Raw genomic sequence first — 17731 nt, forward strand, 5'->3', positions numbered from 1 at the left:
GACAAGATTAAAATTGCTTTACTTTGGCAGATGTTTTTGCTTGAGCTGTTTATTTTTTCCATTTTAAGTGAAGGACTTCACTTCTATTGGCATTCACCCATATCATTTCAGCAGCAAACTAAAATGCTTCATGTTGAAGAGCACAAGAATATGGCAATAGCAAATACCAGGCAGAAGAATGTCTCTGTGGGTCTCTGTTGAATGCATATGAGAAAACATGGGTCTGTGAGAAATATCTTCAAATTAAGTTACAATTGACACGGGGACTTCCCAGGGGAACTGAAGGAAGCAGTGGTGTGTCCACTCTTAAAGAAAACTTCATTAGATCCCTTAAGGTAAAGGTAAAGGTACCCCTGCCCGTACGGGCCAGTCTTGACAGACTCTGGGGTTGTGCACCCATCTCACTTAAGAGGCCAGGGGCCAGCGCTGTCCGGAGACACTTCCGGGTCACGTGGCCAGCGTGACATCGCTGCTCTGGCGAGCCAGAGCCGCACACGGAAACGCCGTTTACCTTCCCGCTGGTAAGCGGTCCCTATTTATCTACTTGCACCCGGAGGTGCTTTCGAACTGCTAGGTTGGCAGGCGCTGGGACCGAGCAGCGGGAGCGCACCCCGCCGCAGGGATTCGAACCGCCGACCTTTCGATCGGCAAGTCCTAGGCGCTGAGGCTTTAACCCACAGCGCCACCTGAGTCCCGGGGTTAGATCCCTTAGACCTATCCAATTACCGCCCAGTTTCAAATCTTCCATATCTGGTTAAGGTAATTGAGAGAGCGGTTGCCGAACAGCTTGGTAGGTTTCTGGAGGAAACATCGGCTTTAGATCCATTTCAGTCCAGTCCTGGTTTTGGGACCGAGACGGCTCTGGTTGCCCTAACAGATGATCTCCGTAGACAACTGGATCGAGGCGGGTCAGGACTGGTGATCCTTTTAGATTTGTCAGCAGCCTTTGACATGGTCGATCATGATCTTCTGGACCACCGCCTTGCCGACGTGGGGATATAGGGTATAGCACCCCTTGGTGTGTGGAGTGCCGCAGGGCGCAATTCTCTCCCCGATGCTTTTTAACATCTTTATGCGCCCCCTTGCCCAGATTATCCGGAGCTTTGGGCTGGGCTGTCACCAATATGCTGATGACACTCAGTTCTATCTGCTGATGGATGGCCACACCGACTCGGCCCCGAACACACTGACTAGATGCTTAGAAGCTGTGACTCGATGGTTTCGTGGGAGCCGATTGAAACTAAATCCTTCAAAGACAGAGGTCCTATGGCTGGGTCGGGATGGCATGGGGATGAGGGACCAACTCCCTTCTCTTGCGGGGGCCCAATTAGTGCCACTGCCTTCCGTTAAGAAGTGCCACTGCCTTCCGTTAATTTTGTTTTTAAGTTGTAATCATTCAACTTGTTTTTATTATTGCTTCTAAGCCGCTCTGAGCCCGGCCTTGTCTGGGGAGGGCAGGGTATAAATAATAATAATAATAAATAATAATAATAATAATAATTATTATTATTATTACGTAATTTGCACTTGAACCAATGTATGAATTGAAACACAGCTATCCTTCAAAATTTATACTTCTCCAAATTTTGTGATGCAGTTCTCCAACCAAACAATATATGCAAAAATGTATAGATTGGAGGTTAATGTACATAAAACACGCTAGTGAAAATAACATACAAATTTGTACAGAAATAACATACAGTTTGCCTTTGTATTAGGGCAAACTGTTTACAAGAATGTTTACAAAAATTACATACAAAAATGTGTTTATTAGGAGAAATTTGCCCTGAAGTGTTGACTAATTTTCATGTGTTTTTTTTTTTTTAATTGTTACAGAAATGTGAAGAATGGATTTAAGATTGGAAAAATGAGAAATGTAGAGAAATAAAAGTGACAGGTTCATCCATCCCTAGTTACAACCTTTGCTTTGAGCTGGAAGCCTGTTTGAACAGTGTCTATGCTCTGAGTCTTTGGAATCTGTCCTGTGTGAACCAATTATGATACCATTTTGTGAATAGCATTTTGTGGAAATTTCAAAATGTAAAAACCAGGACACCCCAAAAGTTGTAGAAAATTGACTTGCCTAAGATCCAGGGCAAAGTGCCACCTTTTGGAAATACCCCCAGATGTCAATTCCGCCTTTGAAATCCCTGTAATGTCCAGGAAAATCCGGACGTATAGCAGCCCTGTGTAACATACTATATTTTGCAGAGTGTGGTTTAAGTATCTCCTTGATTCAGATAGTTGAAGCCATAAGAATTAACCCCATGGTTCTATATTTGACGACTCACCCAATTTATAACTTCCTTTCCCCTTGAGGCTTCCTTTCCCCTTGAGGCTCCCAGCAGGAGTTCATTTACAAACCTTTCCATTACAGTCACTCTGGATTGCTAGTACTGTACAAAAGGCCATGCAGCCTCCCCACCCCCACCCCTGCAAGCATTCATAGGAAGCTGCCTTGTATTGAGTCTGGCCATCTAGCTCAGTATTGTCTACTCTGACTGGCAGCAGCTCTCCAGTTTCAGACAGGAGACATTCCTGGCTGAATCTGGAGGTGCCATAGATTGAAAATGGGATGTCCTGGATTCAGTGCAAATCCCCTACCATGGAACTATGGACCTTGCCCAAAGAGAGCAGGAGTGGAACCAATAACAATTTAATCACCAGGCTTTCAAGTTTTGTCTTTAAGGGCACTCAGCAAGGATTAGTTACCCCCTAACATCCCTAGGTTTGAGAGGGTGTGGGGCATTGCCTTCCCTGAGTTATGAAACAAGACCATTTTGATGTTGTATTGTTTCCATTTGTATGTTTTTGAGACAAAAAATATGGTGCTGCATGGGCACCCAACAACACGTCTCTATGTGCCAAGCTTACCATATCAATATGTGACACTTATTCAAAATTGTCCCTTCGCAGAATCTATTTTATTGTATGGCTCTTCTGTTTATTTTATTCTAACTTCAATAATGCACTCCATGTGGTCATTTTTAAAAATTATAGTCTTGTTTGTATGTTGTTGTTTTTGAAAACTGAATAAGCACCTCTTTTTTAAAACATAAAACCCCCTAGCTAGAATCAAATGACTGAGGGGTGTAAAAAAAAAAAAAAAGGTGCTCCTCCTGTTTCTTTTTTCTATCTTTGAGACCTCCAGATACTAAGCAGTCTATAAATACACCTAATGATAATAAAAATATGAATAGTAAAATGTGTTTATAATAGATAAATGGGACGCTTTTGAGCAGGCACTCAGGATGGTGCTGTTAACTGGTAATGTGCACAAATCTGAGAGAACTGTGGGAGTAGGGCTTGGGCCAAATGGAAAAGAAATAAGAGAATAAGTTGAATTATGTTTTTCTTTGCTGCCTTTGTAAATAGATGCTACTCCTTTTATTTTTAAGATATTGCATATTCAGTGTTGATATGATTTGCACAAGTATGATCCATGTGAGTTTGCCGAACATTTTTGAATTTTGAATAATAATAATAATCCAAAATTGAATATTAACTTTTTTTAAAAAAATGTCGTCGTCGTCCCTTTCTTCCCCGTTTCTAATCCGTGCCTGCTTCTTTTATTTGATGTATTTCCCGCCTTTTCCTCCTCAGGCGTATCCCCTCCCCTTCTGCTCCATTAACCCCCCAAACCGTCACTGAGGCCCCCACCCTCGGCGCCGTCTCTCATATCTAATTCCACCAATCCCAGAGTGAAAACGAGCCTTGTCATTGCATTAGCTCCGCCCCTTTACCTCTCGCAACTGATAAAGAGGTGTGGCTTTTGGCAGTAGGAAAACGGTTTCCTGTTTCGGCTTTGAAAAGCCTCCGTTGTGCCCGCGCGCGCGCACACGCACGCACGAGCGTCCCCAGGGTTTGGCAGTGGTCGGGCCGCCGGCGGAGCTTTGGAGGTCCAGCCCGCGCGCGCGCACAGAAGGGGAGGGAGGGGTGAGTGTGGGCAGGCGCGCGCGCGGCGGCGGCGGCAGCGATTGCTACTGGCTGTGATTGGCGCGAGGGCTTAGTTCCATCCAGGTGGGAGGGGCGGCTCGCTCTCGGTCTCTCCCTGTGTCTCCTTTGCAAGCTGAGCAGTAAGTAGCATCTGCTGCTGTGCGCGAGACCAGGCAAGGAGCATGTCTGCAGGCAGGGCCAAGAAAGTGAAGATGGCCACCAAGTCCTGCCCAGAGTGCGACCAGCAGGTAAGGCTTTAGTAGTGTGAATAAGGAGATCGCCCCGAAAATGTGGACCACGTCCTCCCTGGCTCAGGTTGTGGGTAAAGGAGGACTCATCGAAATGCCCCAAGTGCTTTTTCTCCATCCTGAGTTTTAACAGCTTACCTTAAGCATCCAGGTGTGTTGCATTGCATTGCATTGCATGCTCACATAGGCATGTCGAGGACGAGGATGGCACTCCTTCCCCCCCCCCAACCCACCCTCGCAAAAGTCTTAGTCTGAAATCCTGCACTGAATAATTCTATTACATTAAGATTTGTAGAATGCGTTTAAAAACAAATATTTTGCTTTACACCCCCCAAAGTATTTGCTGCAAATGTCATTGCATTGTATTGTTGGCAGCTGCAGTTCCTTGGCAAGAGGACAAGAGGAGGTTTGGATTGGTGACTTGTGAAGCTTTAAATAAAGGAATCCTGTGCTTTTAGCCCCTGCCCTATATAATTTTGTGGCGCTGCGAGTGTTCTGAATAAATACATTCAGTATGTTCTCTTGAAGAGTTATCTGGAAGAGGTGGCAGATGGAAGAATAATAAGGCTGTTGAACTTGCAATATTAATATTTCCTGATGAACAGGATTAGGGATTGGCAGTGCACTCCTATGCACGTCTACTCAGAAGAATGTCTTACTGATTTAATCAGGCATATTCCCAGGGAAGTATGTATAAGATTGCAGCCTTAGGAGCTGAAAATGAGACTGAAGACTTACGTACACTCATGTATTGATTTTAGTCTTTTAAAAATACTGCTATGCTACTTCCTGTAAATGATGGTGTTTGTTCTTGCCCATGTTTTGAGATTATATCAGTCAAGTTTGACTCTGCTACTATTCCCTTCAAAAGATGTAGCAGAGGTTTTGAGGTGTTACAACTGTATGTAGCCCACTGCTGCCCTATTATATGTTTGAGCTGGAAATATATACACACAGGTACTGTTGTGACAAGGTCACTCAATGGCTAAACATCCTTACATTTGACACCTTGTGTTGCAATTGAGAATCGGCTGTTCTTCATTCTGCTGGGTGAAAAGGTTCATGAGACTCAAATAATTATATACCCCACAGCATTGGTATGGTAAAAATTATTGTGTGTTTCATACCTTGTTGAAATAACACAGAAACTTTAATTATATTGAAGAAAGAGGCCTGTGTTTTTCTTTTTCCAATCCCCAGATGCTATATTTAATTGTCATTTTCCTCTGTCCTTAATCTGTTTAGTTTGAGGGGATTCTTATTGCAATTTTCTCCTTAAAACTGAGATTATAAAATACTGGAAGTTGCCTTGGTGGGGGTCAATACTAGCAAACACTGTTGTTGACTCTTAAAAATGTTATGTGTGTGTGGACAGAGCTGGTACATGTTGCTACCACTATGACCTTTTATTTACTGATTTATTAATTTCAATCTTTCATTTTCCCCAAGTTGCTCAGGGGTGCAGTGAGCACCCCCTCCACACACATTTAATCCTCACAACAACCCTGTGAGGTAGGTTATGCTGAGCAAGACTGACTGGTCCAAGCTCATCCACAGCTCAGTAGGGATTTGGTCTTGGGGCCCCCTGGTTTCTCTATTGGGCACATTAATTACTGTTGATTGGATTATGGTAGCATTTGTCTTTTAAGCTTCAAGTTGATTTAGTTGATCTAGTTGATCTTAGTAGGCCCAGAATCACTCAAGCTCAAATCTGTTGGTTCAATTCGTCTCCCCACAATGCTTAATGGGTTTAAGCTGGGTTTGAAACTATTTAACTAGCATGTGACAAACATGTTGCTGCATGTAAACTGGGTGTTTACTGTAGCAAACATGTAAAGTGTGGATGACGCATCTTCAAAAGCCTCAATATACCCTTTGGGGAAATCCGTCTCAGTCAGGTTTCCTAGATGCTCCCTCTCTCCCCCAGTTTATGTGTATGCTTTAGGAATCACCATCGTATGCGCAACAGCTACATTTTCCATGTAAAGTGTGGAGCTGCTTTTAATTATGGCATTTTCCTGATGCAACTTCTCAATGCTACGCAGTTCCTCACAAAGCAAGGGTTCCTATTTTGTCAGATGGGTGTATTTTACACAGCATGAAAAAGTTATTCTGAGAGTACAAGTTTGTAAGTAGCAGATGGGATGTCTTGTGGCCCTATAAGGCCTTGTTTCGCTTGCCCCAGTGAGAATCTGCTCAGAGTTTATTTTACCCTCTAAGACTCCTGCATCGCAAACAGCTGTCTCTGGATATGTTGGAGTTTATGCAGTTGTGTCTGGCGTCCGTGTCTTGCTCTTCAACCTTATGAAAGCAGGCCAACCCGGTTTCCTTTTTTCCCATCCTAGAGATTGCCTTTGGAAGGAGTTTGCTCTGTGCAATCTGTCCTTACCGCCCAAGAAGGAGCCTGACTCAAATGTGGGGGATTCTGCATAGCTATTGCTGTCTCTGCCTGTGCTCCAGTTCTTTCCATATGCTCCATTCACTCTTACCACACTTTTTCGTGTTCTGAGGGGGTTTGCTGAATGTGTAATAGGGAGGTAGTCATCGTGCTCTGGCAGAGTTGTGTCGAATAAAGCGCCCCCCCCCCACAAGGCCTAGTGGCACACAGCTGTGAAGAATAAGAAACTAAAAAAAGAAAGAGAGCTTATTATAAAACAGCTTCTGATCTTTAGCATTTAAACACACCACCCGGCCAGCTTGCTGCTTAGTCATTTCACGGCTGTAATTTTTTAATATTACGTACATGCTGTGTTGTGTTAGTGCTCTGATAAAGGGCTTGCAGCGGCACCTCAGTTTGACAATCTCTCAGCCTAACCTGCCTAACAGGAGAGACCCCATTGTCCTCACGGAGATACAATTCTCAAGAGTGGTTTAAGAAGCACCCCTTCTCCCCAGGGAATTGTAGCTCTGTGAGGTTGAATAAGGGTCTCCTAACCTGGAGGTTAGTGCCAGTGCTTGGCTAACCGTAGCCAGGCTATTGCTTTCCAGGTGGGGTTGCAAGCTGGTGCACAAACTCAATTGGTGAAAGGTACCCAATGTCACCAGGACCTCCATAACAAAGCTGGATCAGAGACTGCGTTCCTGATCCTTGACGGGAGTGCAGCCCCATCGAAAACAGGTTGGACAGATGAACCATCTCTTGACAGCACATCAGGACAAATACTAAAAGGAAGTACTTCTTCATGCAGCACGTAATTAAACTGTGGAAGTCCCACAGGAGGTGGTGATGGCCCCAACCTTGAATGGCTTTAAAAGAGAATTAGGCAAATAAATTCATGGAGAAGAGGGCTCCCAGTGTCTACTAGCCATGATGCCGTGCTGCCAAAGTTGGCAGCAGTAATGCGTCCGAAGGCTAGTTGCCGGAAACAACAGGAAGAGAGTGTGCTTGAAGGTTTCCCAAAAGAGGCACCTGGATGGCCACTATGAGAATAGGATGCTGGACTAGATGGGCCATTGGCCTGATCCAGAAGACTGTTCATATGTTCTTTGTTGTCAGGGTGAGCTTTAGTTTATTGGCTGACATCCAGTCCACAACTGATTCTGAGAATGACTCGGCACTTCCTCGCATGAATGTGAGAGAAAGGGGAGGGAATTCTGAAAATATTAATGCCGTCCACCTTCAGAAGACATCTCATTCTGTGGTTGTAAAAAGTGGGAGGGGGATGCCAGAGAGCTGAACTCTAGCCTTTTAGTATCATATTCTGAAATGGGCCCTCCAGAGAGGTGGAAGATCACTCAAATACTGTTTTTTCAACTCCCTATTCAGAGGGTCAAATCTAACCGAGTAATATTTGGAGTAGGCCCATTGAAGTCGGTGAATGCAAGTTAGTCACGGCCAGGTAGCTCAGTTGGTAGAACATGAGACTTAATCTCAGGGCAGTGGGTTCTAGCCCCATGTTGGGTGAAAGATTCCTGCATTGCAGAGGCTTGGACTACATGATTCTTGTGGTCCTTTCCAACTCTATGATTCTTTGGTTAATTTCAGTAGGTCTCCTCTTAGTAGGACTAATATTGGATGAAAACCAGAGAGCTTATACTGAAGGGTGCCATGGCTGATGTTATCAGAAGCCTCTGAGAGATCCAGGAAAATTGGCAGGGCACCCTCCTGCTGGTTAACAAGTCATCAGTCAGGGTGCCCAAGATGGCTTCTGTATTGAAACTAGGCCAAGCTGAAACAGATCCAAATTAACAGTTGCATCCAGGAGTGCCTGGAGTTGTGTGCATCTTCTTAATTCTGACAGTCTGCTGCTGTTTGGAGGAGGCTGCTAGTCTTTGCATTTCCAATAATTAGGTTTTTACATCAAGGCTGATTTCAGCATGCCTCTGCTTTGAGTGAAGGCTTCCCATTGACATTTACAATAATAGATCTAATGCAAATCTTTCAGGCTGCCACCCTAAACAGGCGTGCCTAGGTGTAAGACCCACTGGAAGAAGAGGTCCTTGTTTCTGAATGAGCATGTTTAGGATTGTACTGTGGTGCCGTTACCTTTTTTTAGCTTTATACAGTTAGGTTTTGTGGCCTGGCCTCTTTCATGCTTTAAGTCTGCAGGCCTTTGCTGACACTGATAAGTTCAGCTAAGCATGACATAGTTTCCTGAGCTAAACAAGTTTAATTCTCATCTTTTGGGCCTGGGACGAAAGCAAAAATCGCAGAGAATCTACTGTGGCATAAATGTGTTTTTGAGGAGTTTAGGTTTTATTTGTTTATTTTATTTTATTTTATTTTTATTCATACGGTCCTTCACTAATTATTTTGAATTTGTAGGTTAATATTTACAGCTACTCAGAGTGTCTTTTCTCAAGTTCTTTGGTGGAAACTTTCGGGGTCCTTACCAAAGGGAGAAAAGTCTGATTTGTATGAGTTCTCTATGAGATGCTGACGTACAGATTTGGGTAGGAAAATAAATTGGCTGTTGAATAGAGTGCCTCTGATGAAATGTTAACAAAAGTAGCACCCATTTTTAATCCTCCACCACCTGTAAAAAAGCACATTCCTCAGGTTAAAATCCTGTACTTTTCTTAGCCTGAGGACTGCATTCTGGGCAACCTTCTGAAGGCCATATGCCAGTGGTAGCTCGAGCCAGAGGCGGAACCAGAAATGTGAATGTGATACACACATGTCCCTCTGTCTCTTCCATGCGGACAAGGCCTGAGACAGAGTTTAAGGACCTATTCCAGCCAGGCAAAGACACTTGAGGTGTGAAGTCTAGAGGAGCCAGATTAAGAGACATGAGGGCCACATCCAGATTAAGAGACATGAGGCTCTCCACCTCTGCTGCACGTATTTAACTGGGTTGATTGCCAACCCCACTGGTGTGAGAAGACACATGCAACAAATGTGGGTTCAGACAGAGCACCGCTCTCCACATTATATCAAAATGCACAGAAGGCCATTCACGCGTGGGGATCTCTTGAGAGCGTGGCAAATGTATTTTGTGTCTTCTGTATGATGCCAGAAGCTTTAATATTAGTCGGGTGCTTAACCGTAGCTGCATGCTAGGCTGTAATCAAAACTAGCCAATGCAACTGAAAGAACTGCAGGGTGTTAACTTAAAAGGGGTTGCTGACGTTTTCCTGGAAATGGCAGAATAGACGGTTGTCGATTAAGGAATCAGTGTTTCCACTGAAGTGAGCCTTTTTGTATGCAAGCATAGATCGCTTCATGAGCAATGGAACTCCTTCCTTTCTCTGAATAGCAACTTTGTGCTGCCTCTGAAACTGCTTCTGAAAATTGTTGTGGGGGTGGGACGCTTCTTCCTGTTTTCTTCACTGGATGTGGAAGCTCCATGACTTCTGGCTCTTGCAAGGGAAGCAGCAGTAATAAATACCACTGCAGTCTTAAGATTGCGTGTGAGTGGTGTTCTGGAAGAATGCCTTTCTCTTTTTTTTTTTTTCAAATGGGCTTATTCATAAAAATTATGTGAATGAGATTATCAATGAAGGTTGCCTTGGGGTTTTTTGATCCAATTAATTGCCTCCAAGTGCATCATGAATGGGGCCCATTGTGAATAACGCAGAGCCTTGGCAGATAACGCACGACCCAGGAAGAGCAATAATCTGCTGTATGAGGGCTGTCTGCTCGTAAACTTGCATCTGCATGTAGGGTTGCACAGGAAACGGAGCCCTACCTCTGGTGGCACTAATAACTCAGTGTGATGCATACAGTAGGAATATTCTTGCCCCTTTTCAAAGAAATGCAGAGGCTGAATACCATTTGTTCTTCTAATATTAGCTCATGAAAGGGAAACCCATGTGTGGTTGGGACAGCTTCAAGGTTTCATTCTAATTTAGCCTGGGTCTAAGCTGTTTTAGCAAAGCTATCTGAAAGACCATGTTTTTAATGAAAGGGGTACTGTTGTTGTTATAATATGTATTTTTAATACACATTCTTAATATATTGTTTTAAAGCCATTACTGCTTAATTACTTTTTCTTTGTTTTCAGCGGTTTCCATTTTATCTGTGTTTTTGTACTTTTTGCCTGTAAGCCGCCTTCATCCCTGGTCTGGGGAAAGGGCATGGTATAAATAAATATAATAAAAATTAAAATTTATCGGGACTAACGGCAGGCACAATGAAGAATGCTATGGCAGCTGGCAGGCATAGATTCGCGATGTGCTCGTTGTGCCAGACGAAGAACACGTAATCAATACCTGGCCTGTTAATAACAGGTGTGATAACTGGGCAGCAGGTCCTTCTGCCATGATGCTGTTTTGTTAACATTTCCAGTGACACAACCTCTTTATTGCACGGTTCGTTTCTCGTTAAGATAATGACATTATGAATCAGAATGAGTTGAGTAGATCATTTACAGTGGAATCCCATGCTTGGGAACATGGGGGGAGGTTGCCTTGCATTTTGAACCGGGCCATTGGTCCATCTAGCTCAGGATACACTGAGTGGCAGCAACAGCTGTCCAGAGTTTCAGATGGAGGACATTCCCAGCCGTATCTGGAGATGCCAGGGATCAAACCTGAGGCCTCCTTCATTCAAAGTGGATGCTTGACCACTGTGCTCGCAGCCCTTGCCCATGTCTACTCAGAAGGAAGTCCCACTGAGTTCAATATGGCTTATTCTCAGGGAAGTGGAGTTGCAACCTTAAACTGCCCAAGTATCAGTATCACCAACGGGTATTCTGCAGGAACCACAGATGACGTCATAAAATTGTTCCTTGGACTGTGTAGCCATAGATGGTAGTTTAACATTGGAGTGTTCATCCATTAAAAAAGATTGAAGAGATTGTCTCCTCCCCTCCCCAGCCAGCCAGCCAGCCAGCCAGCCTTCCCCAAACTGTTGTAATCCAGATATTGCTGGGTGAAAGCTCTCATCAGTCACAGCCAGCATGGCCAATGGTCATGGTCAATTGGGGCTGGAATAAGCATTTGGACCACACATAACTACAGTCTAAAATATATGGGGGAAATTGCTATAGCTCAGTGCATAATCCTTGCATGGTAAAGATCCTGGGTTCACTTCCTAGCATATGGCTGCCTGAATCCCCGGAGAGCTGCTGCCAGTCAGTATATAGACAAGGCTGTGCTAGATAAGGACCTAAGAGGCTGCTGGATCAGGCCAGTGGCCCATCTAGTCCAACACCCTGTTCTCACAGTGGCCAACCAAGTAGGAGCTAAGCACAAGAGTGTCCTTCCCTCCTGTGGTTTCCAGCAACTGGTATTCAGAAGCATTTCTGCTACTGTGGGGGGCAGAGCAAAGTCATTATGGGCCGGTAGCCATCAATAGCCTTTTCCTGCGTGAATCTGTCTAATCCTCTTTTGGAGCCATCCAAGTTGGTGGCTGTCCCTGCCTCCTGTGGGAGTGAGTGTTGCGTGAAGAAGTACTTTCTTTGATCAGTAATGGATTTTCCAACAGATGGACCCATGGCCTCACTCAGTGTAAGGCAACTTCTCATGTTCCTGTGTAAAGCAGTGCAGTCCTGGGGCAGTTTTTAACCTGATATTTGTCAGTTCTTTTGAAATGTAGTCCTTTTCTCTTCTGTCTCTCTTCCAGGTTCCTGTTGCATGCAAATCCTGTCCATGCGGCTATATATTTATCAGTCGAAAACTCTTGCATGCTAAACGTTCTGAAAGGCTGCCGTCCTCAGGTACTTTTCTACTTGATGGCTTTGCTTATATTGTTGTGGTTTTAAAAGAGTATAGCTGAAGGGGAAGGATTAAGTAGTGTCTCCACCCCCCAGGATATCCCTGGGTGCCAGCTTCCACTGCTGGCTCCTGGCACAGACCAAGACTGCTATACATCTCTGCTATATAATGTTTTGTTCAGGTGCTGTAATGGGTATTCTGCTGTTGGCATATCAGTGGGGCAAAATGTGGGTTTTCTTTTGACACAAAGGTTCAAAAATGTTTTCTGCCTCTGGCTTTGTTTACCCAACCCTTTCCCTACCTCCTTCCTCTACTTTCTTCTGTATCTCTTGTACAGTGGTACCTCGGGTTAAGAACTTAATTCATTCTGGAGGTCTGTTCTTAACCTGAAACTGTTCTTAACCTGAAGCACCACTTTAGCTAATGGGGCCTCCAACTGGCGCTGCACCGCCACTGCACGATTTCTGTTCTCATCCTGAAGCAAAGTTCTTAACCCAAGGTAATATTTCTGGGTTAGCAGGGTCTGTAACCTGAAGCGTATGTAAGCCGAGGTACCACTGTACACCTCTTCATTTATGCAAACTCCTGCCTGTTTGATGAGTTTTCTCTTTCTCGTTCTCTTTCTCTTTCTCTCTCTCTCTCTCTCTCTCTCTTTCTCTTTCTCTTTCTCTTTCCCTCCCTCCCTCCCTCCCTCCCTTCCTTCCTTCCTTTCTTTCTTTCTTTCTTTCTTTCTTTCTTTCTTTCTTTCTTTCTTTCTTTCCAGCCATTTGATTTTTAACCAGTTTCTGTCAACCTGTTGCCCTTCAGATGCTTTAGACTGCATTTCCCATCAGCCTTCTGATGGGAATTATATTTCTAAGCATTTGAAGGGTGCCACTAGCTTGGCAAAAGCTGCTCTTACTTCCTGTACACCTCTGCTCCTGTTTTCCTTCTGGTTCAGCAATTTGGGTATTATTCATTGTGCAGATTGTGGCAAGAAAAAGGCGGATCTGTTTGGTTACGTGATCTTTTGAAGAATTGGATTTAGAAAGAAAAGCATCACTGGTTATAGAGGCAATTTCATTTTGACATTTATGCTTTGTGAATAATATCTCTTTTAAAAAAAAGCTGGGTGAAGAGGCTGGGGTGGTGCAGATAAACAGTATGGTGGAGTCAAAGGGCTCACATTGAGCAATGTCAGAGAAGCAGATCTTAAAATGTACAGTATCATAATAATGGTGGTGATAATGTGTTGAAACAGAAAGCAGAAGTGAAGCTAAGAGGAGACGGACAGAGAGAGTCACAAGAGAGCGGATAAATTCCGTGGTAAATAAAGATTTAGAAAACAGGAGAAGACCCAGATCAAACAGCCATTCGGATCACAGTAGAAGAGGAAGAGGACGACCAAAGACCACCTCAGCGAAAAAACACGAGGAGGAAAGAGGTATAAAAGGCAGAGAGCTGCTGCTTGCTGATCTTAGCATGCTGTAGAGGCCACAAGCATTTGAGGGTCTGTGAGTTTCTTTCCCCCCCACACACAAGGAAGAAGGGGAGGGGAGCTTTGCTTTTGCCTTTGTGATGATTTCCTCATTTTGGTCGAACGGACTGGGGACTGTTGTGGTAGGGAAGGCAAACATCCTTCCTTCTGAGGAAATTAGAGTTTTTTTTATAAGCTATGCTTACAGGGCTGCCTTGTGAACCTACCCATCCTTTGCTTCTGAGGCTGCCTCTTACTTGCAGAGATAATCACTGGGTGGGAAATGGAAGAGGTCAAAACATCAAACATCCCATCACCATTTCCAGTGTCAAAGCTAGATTGGGCAGGTCAGGGAGTGGGGGAGCAGGATACTGTCACCGGCCTCATGTGAGGCTCAGTGCAAAGTCACATTGGCACGGGGCAGGATACTGGAGGCCACAGTTCTTGCGAAACAACAAACCACCAGTCAGATATAGTGGACTGCTGAGGATCAAGCTTAAACACTGATATGGTTTGCCAATGGTAAACTGTGGCTTGTTGTGAATGAGATAGCCTGCTTGTGCCACTGTGGCTGTTCTGCTGCTCCTCAAGTTCTACCTCTGCCACCACACTACCAGGAGTAGAGCCATGGTTTGGCTTAGTGTTTCGTGCAAACCTGGGCTCGTGGCGTTTCTCATTCTGAACAAACCATGCTTTTTTCCTTGGCATGTCCCAACCGAACCACAAGCCTGGGTTCAGATGCATTGCTAAGCTAGGCCACGTCTTAACTCATGGCATAGCAGGAGTGGGGGAGGAGTGAAGCAGCTATAGTCGTCGCCCTGTGCACCCTGCTTACATGTCCGTCTATGGTAAGTCATAGTTTGGCTTACAGTGGCATGCAACTGAAGCCATTATGATGATTATAAAATCAAGGCAGTCCCAGCAGTCATAATTTGCCATGGGGAGCTCCCATTGTGAGTGCAGTAAGTAGGACAAATAAAAGAAAGCCCGCTAAGAAATTGCTGAGTTACAGCACTTCAAAGATTTCTGACTTGAAGTGCAGTTTGTAATATATCTTGCCCCCTCCCCCCCGGCTACCTAAAACATACCTCCTAGCTTTTCCTTTCTTCAGGTTTAGGTTGTCTCAAAAATTACAGGGGTCTGTTTTGGTAAAATTTCTGTTTTTCTTTAACTGTTTGGTTCATTAAAGTAATGTTCTCATTTCTGAAAAATTGGCTCATAAATTAAGGGGATCTTGGGGTGCAGCTAAACTTACGGATTCTGCCTCTCTTTGGCAGCTGTGTTTCTTATGACAGGCCGATCATGGGTGTTCATAACAGTTGTTTTGTCTTTTCTGTATATCTGGTTGGTTTTTTAATCCAATGTGTAGTCTCTTGAGAATGTACTTTATTTTATGAGATAATGGCTGTGAACCCTGTTTGTTTTGTACAGTTTTTTTATTTTAAAAAGTTCATATTTCTTACTTGGTTGTTACTTTAACTTCATAATAAAGCCTTGAAAATTATACATTAAAAATACCTGACATTACTAGCATTAACTGTTAAAACCTCCTTTTTCGTGGTGTATACATTTGAGTCACAATCTGTTCATTTTATCTCTATGAGACATGGCTGTATATAACTAGAATGACTGAAATGACCTAAACTAGGGTCATTCTTTTATAGGAAGGTATCTGTCTTCACATAATCTTCATATTGGCAAAGTGCGCAGCATAATTGCATGGCTTAAATCAACAGAGCGATTATTGACCGCTGTCAGGTTTTATACAAGCTGGTTTTTCTTCATGGGGAGAGTGTGGCTTATATTTAGACCAACAGAGCAAAAAGAGGGTTCATCTGTGTGTCCAATTCCCACTTTTTAAAAGTAGCTGAAATAATACTTGGCTCATGCAGTGCCTTTTCTTTTTCTGCAGAGAAACAAGAGAAAGAAGTTGACATGTATGCAAACCTATCTGACGAAAAGGCTTTCGTATTTTCCGTGGCCTTGGCAGAAATAAACAGAAAAATAATCAACCAGAGGCTTATTCTGTGATTGCCTGGCCCAGGACCTATGCATGCTATGGTGTTTAAGCCAGGCAGTGGATTTCGAACTGTTGGTGGCCTCTCAAGCAAGGAATGCCGCTGCCTGCCTTAGTGAAGGCTGTATGTCTCTTTTCCTTGCTGACCTTCTGCTGCGGCTGCTGCTGTTTGGATCATGCGGACTTCTTGTTCCAGCTAATTGTCAAGAAGGAAGACATCTAGCACTTTGCTTGGGGGGGAAGAAATCAAAATCTGATGAACGTGGCATCTTGAAGAACTCAACAGAGTTGTTAAAGACTGTTCTTTTGAACACTTCTGCAATTAAAATGCAATGTTTTAATTAATTTAAATCTCCTTCACCATAGAGTTCAGATTTTGCAGCTTTATTGGAGCTTACATGTATATAGTTAAGCTAACTTCTTAATAAATCGATATTCTGGTGTTTGTTTTTATTAATCTGCTGAATTGATCTGGGAGCCATAGCGTGTTTTTACTTCCGGTTTAAGAGAGTCTGAATAAACGCTTCTTAAGTCAGCGTACAGATCATTTGTGCATAGAGCAGAAGTGTGATATATGGGCAATAAAGTGAAAATCAATTATTCCTTTTTTCCCCCAGAAGCATTGATGCATTTGTGTTGGACTGTCACCCCTTTTAATCTCAGCTGCAGAATCAAACTAGTTTGATTAACTATGCATACATCTACATGTGACGAAAACAGCAGCTTTGAAGTGTGTGGAGAGGGGGGGCGGGATGACCCATACTTTTGCTGTAAGACTAAAAGGGTTTTTAACAGGGAAGACCTGAAGTCTTGCTAGGAAATCTTCCGGATTCCATGTTGGGCTGTTTTAGGTTTTTTCCCTAGAGATGCTTTGCACTTGTGCAAACCTTGTTTGTTTTATTTATAGAAGTATTTCCATAGCTTATCTGCAGGTGGTCCCATTTTGGATACATAGTCAACAACACTCATACTTGAACATTGAAAACAGAGGGAGCCAGCTGGGCCTGCAAGAAAAGGCAACAGTATGCAGTGCTGTTTCTAGCCGGCAAGCAGACACACTGCCCTTTTCCAGGACACTCTGTTACATCCCCTCTTAATTTTATGCCTGCCCCTTCCAACAGTCATTCCATGGCCACTGAGCATGCTCAGACTCCACAGCCTGGGGCCACTACAATTCCGTCAGAGGCCAAGTTTGGGCCGCAAGCCACCTACTGGTTCAAACCTGGTACTGCTAGGTCATTTAGTTTACTTGAAATGCTTTTCTTTTGCATGCTGATGATAAGAATTCCTTTTTCCAGGGGGCATCGTGGACCCTTGCGACTGAGTGGGCTAAGTGAGTGCCTTGAAGGGCTTTCTAATGAGGATAAGCAGAACAGCCCATGAAAAGCTGTTGACAGTCGAATGGAGAAAACTTCCCAATATCTTTCAGAATGCAATTATATATATATATATATATGAAGATCTTTAAAAAAATGGAAACAAATTTCTTTGGTAAAGCATATATTTTGTCTTTTGGGAAACCCTCTCAAGAAACCAGCCTCTCCGCAGGGAAAAAATAAGCTGTTGCCTCTTTAATTTCGAATGCGATTAAAAATAACTCTTCACTTCACTGGAAAATCATTTCACTTCCTGCAAGCAAAGCCTATAATTTATAACATTGTGGGGAGCTTTTGTTTCTGTTGTGTGGTTTCTCTTACCCCCCCCTCTACCTTCCTGCCCAGTTCTCTAGCTCTTCAAATTGTAGGCTGTGCCTCTCCATTTTTAATTCGTTGTGCATGGAGAACATTGGCGCTGAGTTGTCTTTGAGCCTTGGAAAGCTGGACTTCGGGTGCTTATTTACAGCAAGCGGACAAGCTTGCCGTTGCTTTAAGTACTTGAGGCCAGGAGCAATTATGGAAATAGAACTAATAAGATATGTGTCTCTCCCTACCCTCCCCCCCCAAACCTATACCTATATGGACAACTTGGAACAGCTTT

The 17731-nt window shown here is 43.7% G+C and overlaps 1 protein-coding gene and 1 long non-coding RNA gene across 2 annotated transcripts; one reads left to right on the forward strand and one right to left on the reverse strand.

The window, feature by feature from the left end:
* Window positions 1-2: 2 nt before the first annotated feature.
* Window positions 3-3880, reverse strand: LOC307223131. Its single transcript, XR_013841972.1, has 2 exons — window positions 3744-3880; window positions 3-194 (listed from the first exon to the last, which is right to left on the reverse strand). It is a non-coding gene; the product is annotated as an uncharacterized lncRNA (long non-coding RNA).
* Window positions 3881-4028: 148 nt separating this feature from the next.
* On the forward strand, window positions 4029-16356 carry LOC307223106 (UPF0547 protein C16orf87). Its single transcript, XM_079988957.1, has 4 exons — window positions 4029-4184; window positions 12190-12283; window positions 13522-13704; window positions 15650-16356. Exons 1-4 carry the CDS (start codon window positions 4119-4121, stop codon window positions 15766-15768), a joined length of 462 nt encoding a protein of 153 aa, XP_079845083.1. The 5' UTR covers window positions 4029-4118; the 3' UTR covers window positions 15769-16356.
* The last annotated feature ends 1375 nt before the right edge of the window (window positions 16357-17731 follow it).

This window comes from Podarcis cretensis (assembly GCF_951804945.1).
Source record: "Podarcis cretensis genome assembly, chromosome: 8".
In the NCBI taxonomy this organism is placed as follows: domain Eukaryota; kingdom Metazoa; phylum Chordata; class Lepidosauria; order Squamata; family Lacertidae; genus Podarcis; species Podarcis cretensis.

What these genes read in the sequence shown, in the direction of transcription:
- LOC307223106 (XM_079988957.1), top strand. Translation starts at nt 4,119, where the DNA reads ATGTCTGCAGGCAGGGCCAAGAAAGTGAAGATGGCCACCAAGTCCTGC. An exon ending in GCCCAGAGTGCGACCAGCAG is followed by an intron (nt 4,185 to 12,189) that starts GTAAGGCTTTAG and finishes TCTCTCTTCCAG; the next exon opens with GTTCCTGTTGCATGCAAATC. An exon ending in TGAAAGGCTGCCGTCCTCAG is followed by an intron (nt 12,284 to 13,521) that starts GTACTTTTCTAC and finishes GTGTTGAAACAG; the next exon opens with AAAGCAGAAGTGAAGCTAAG.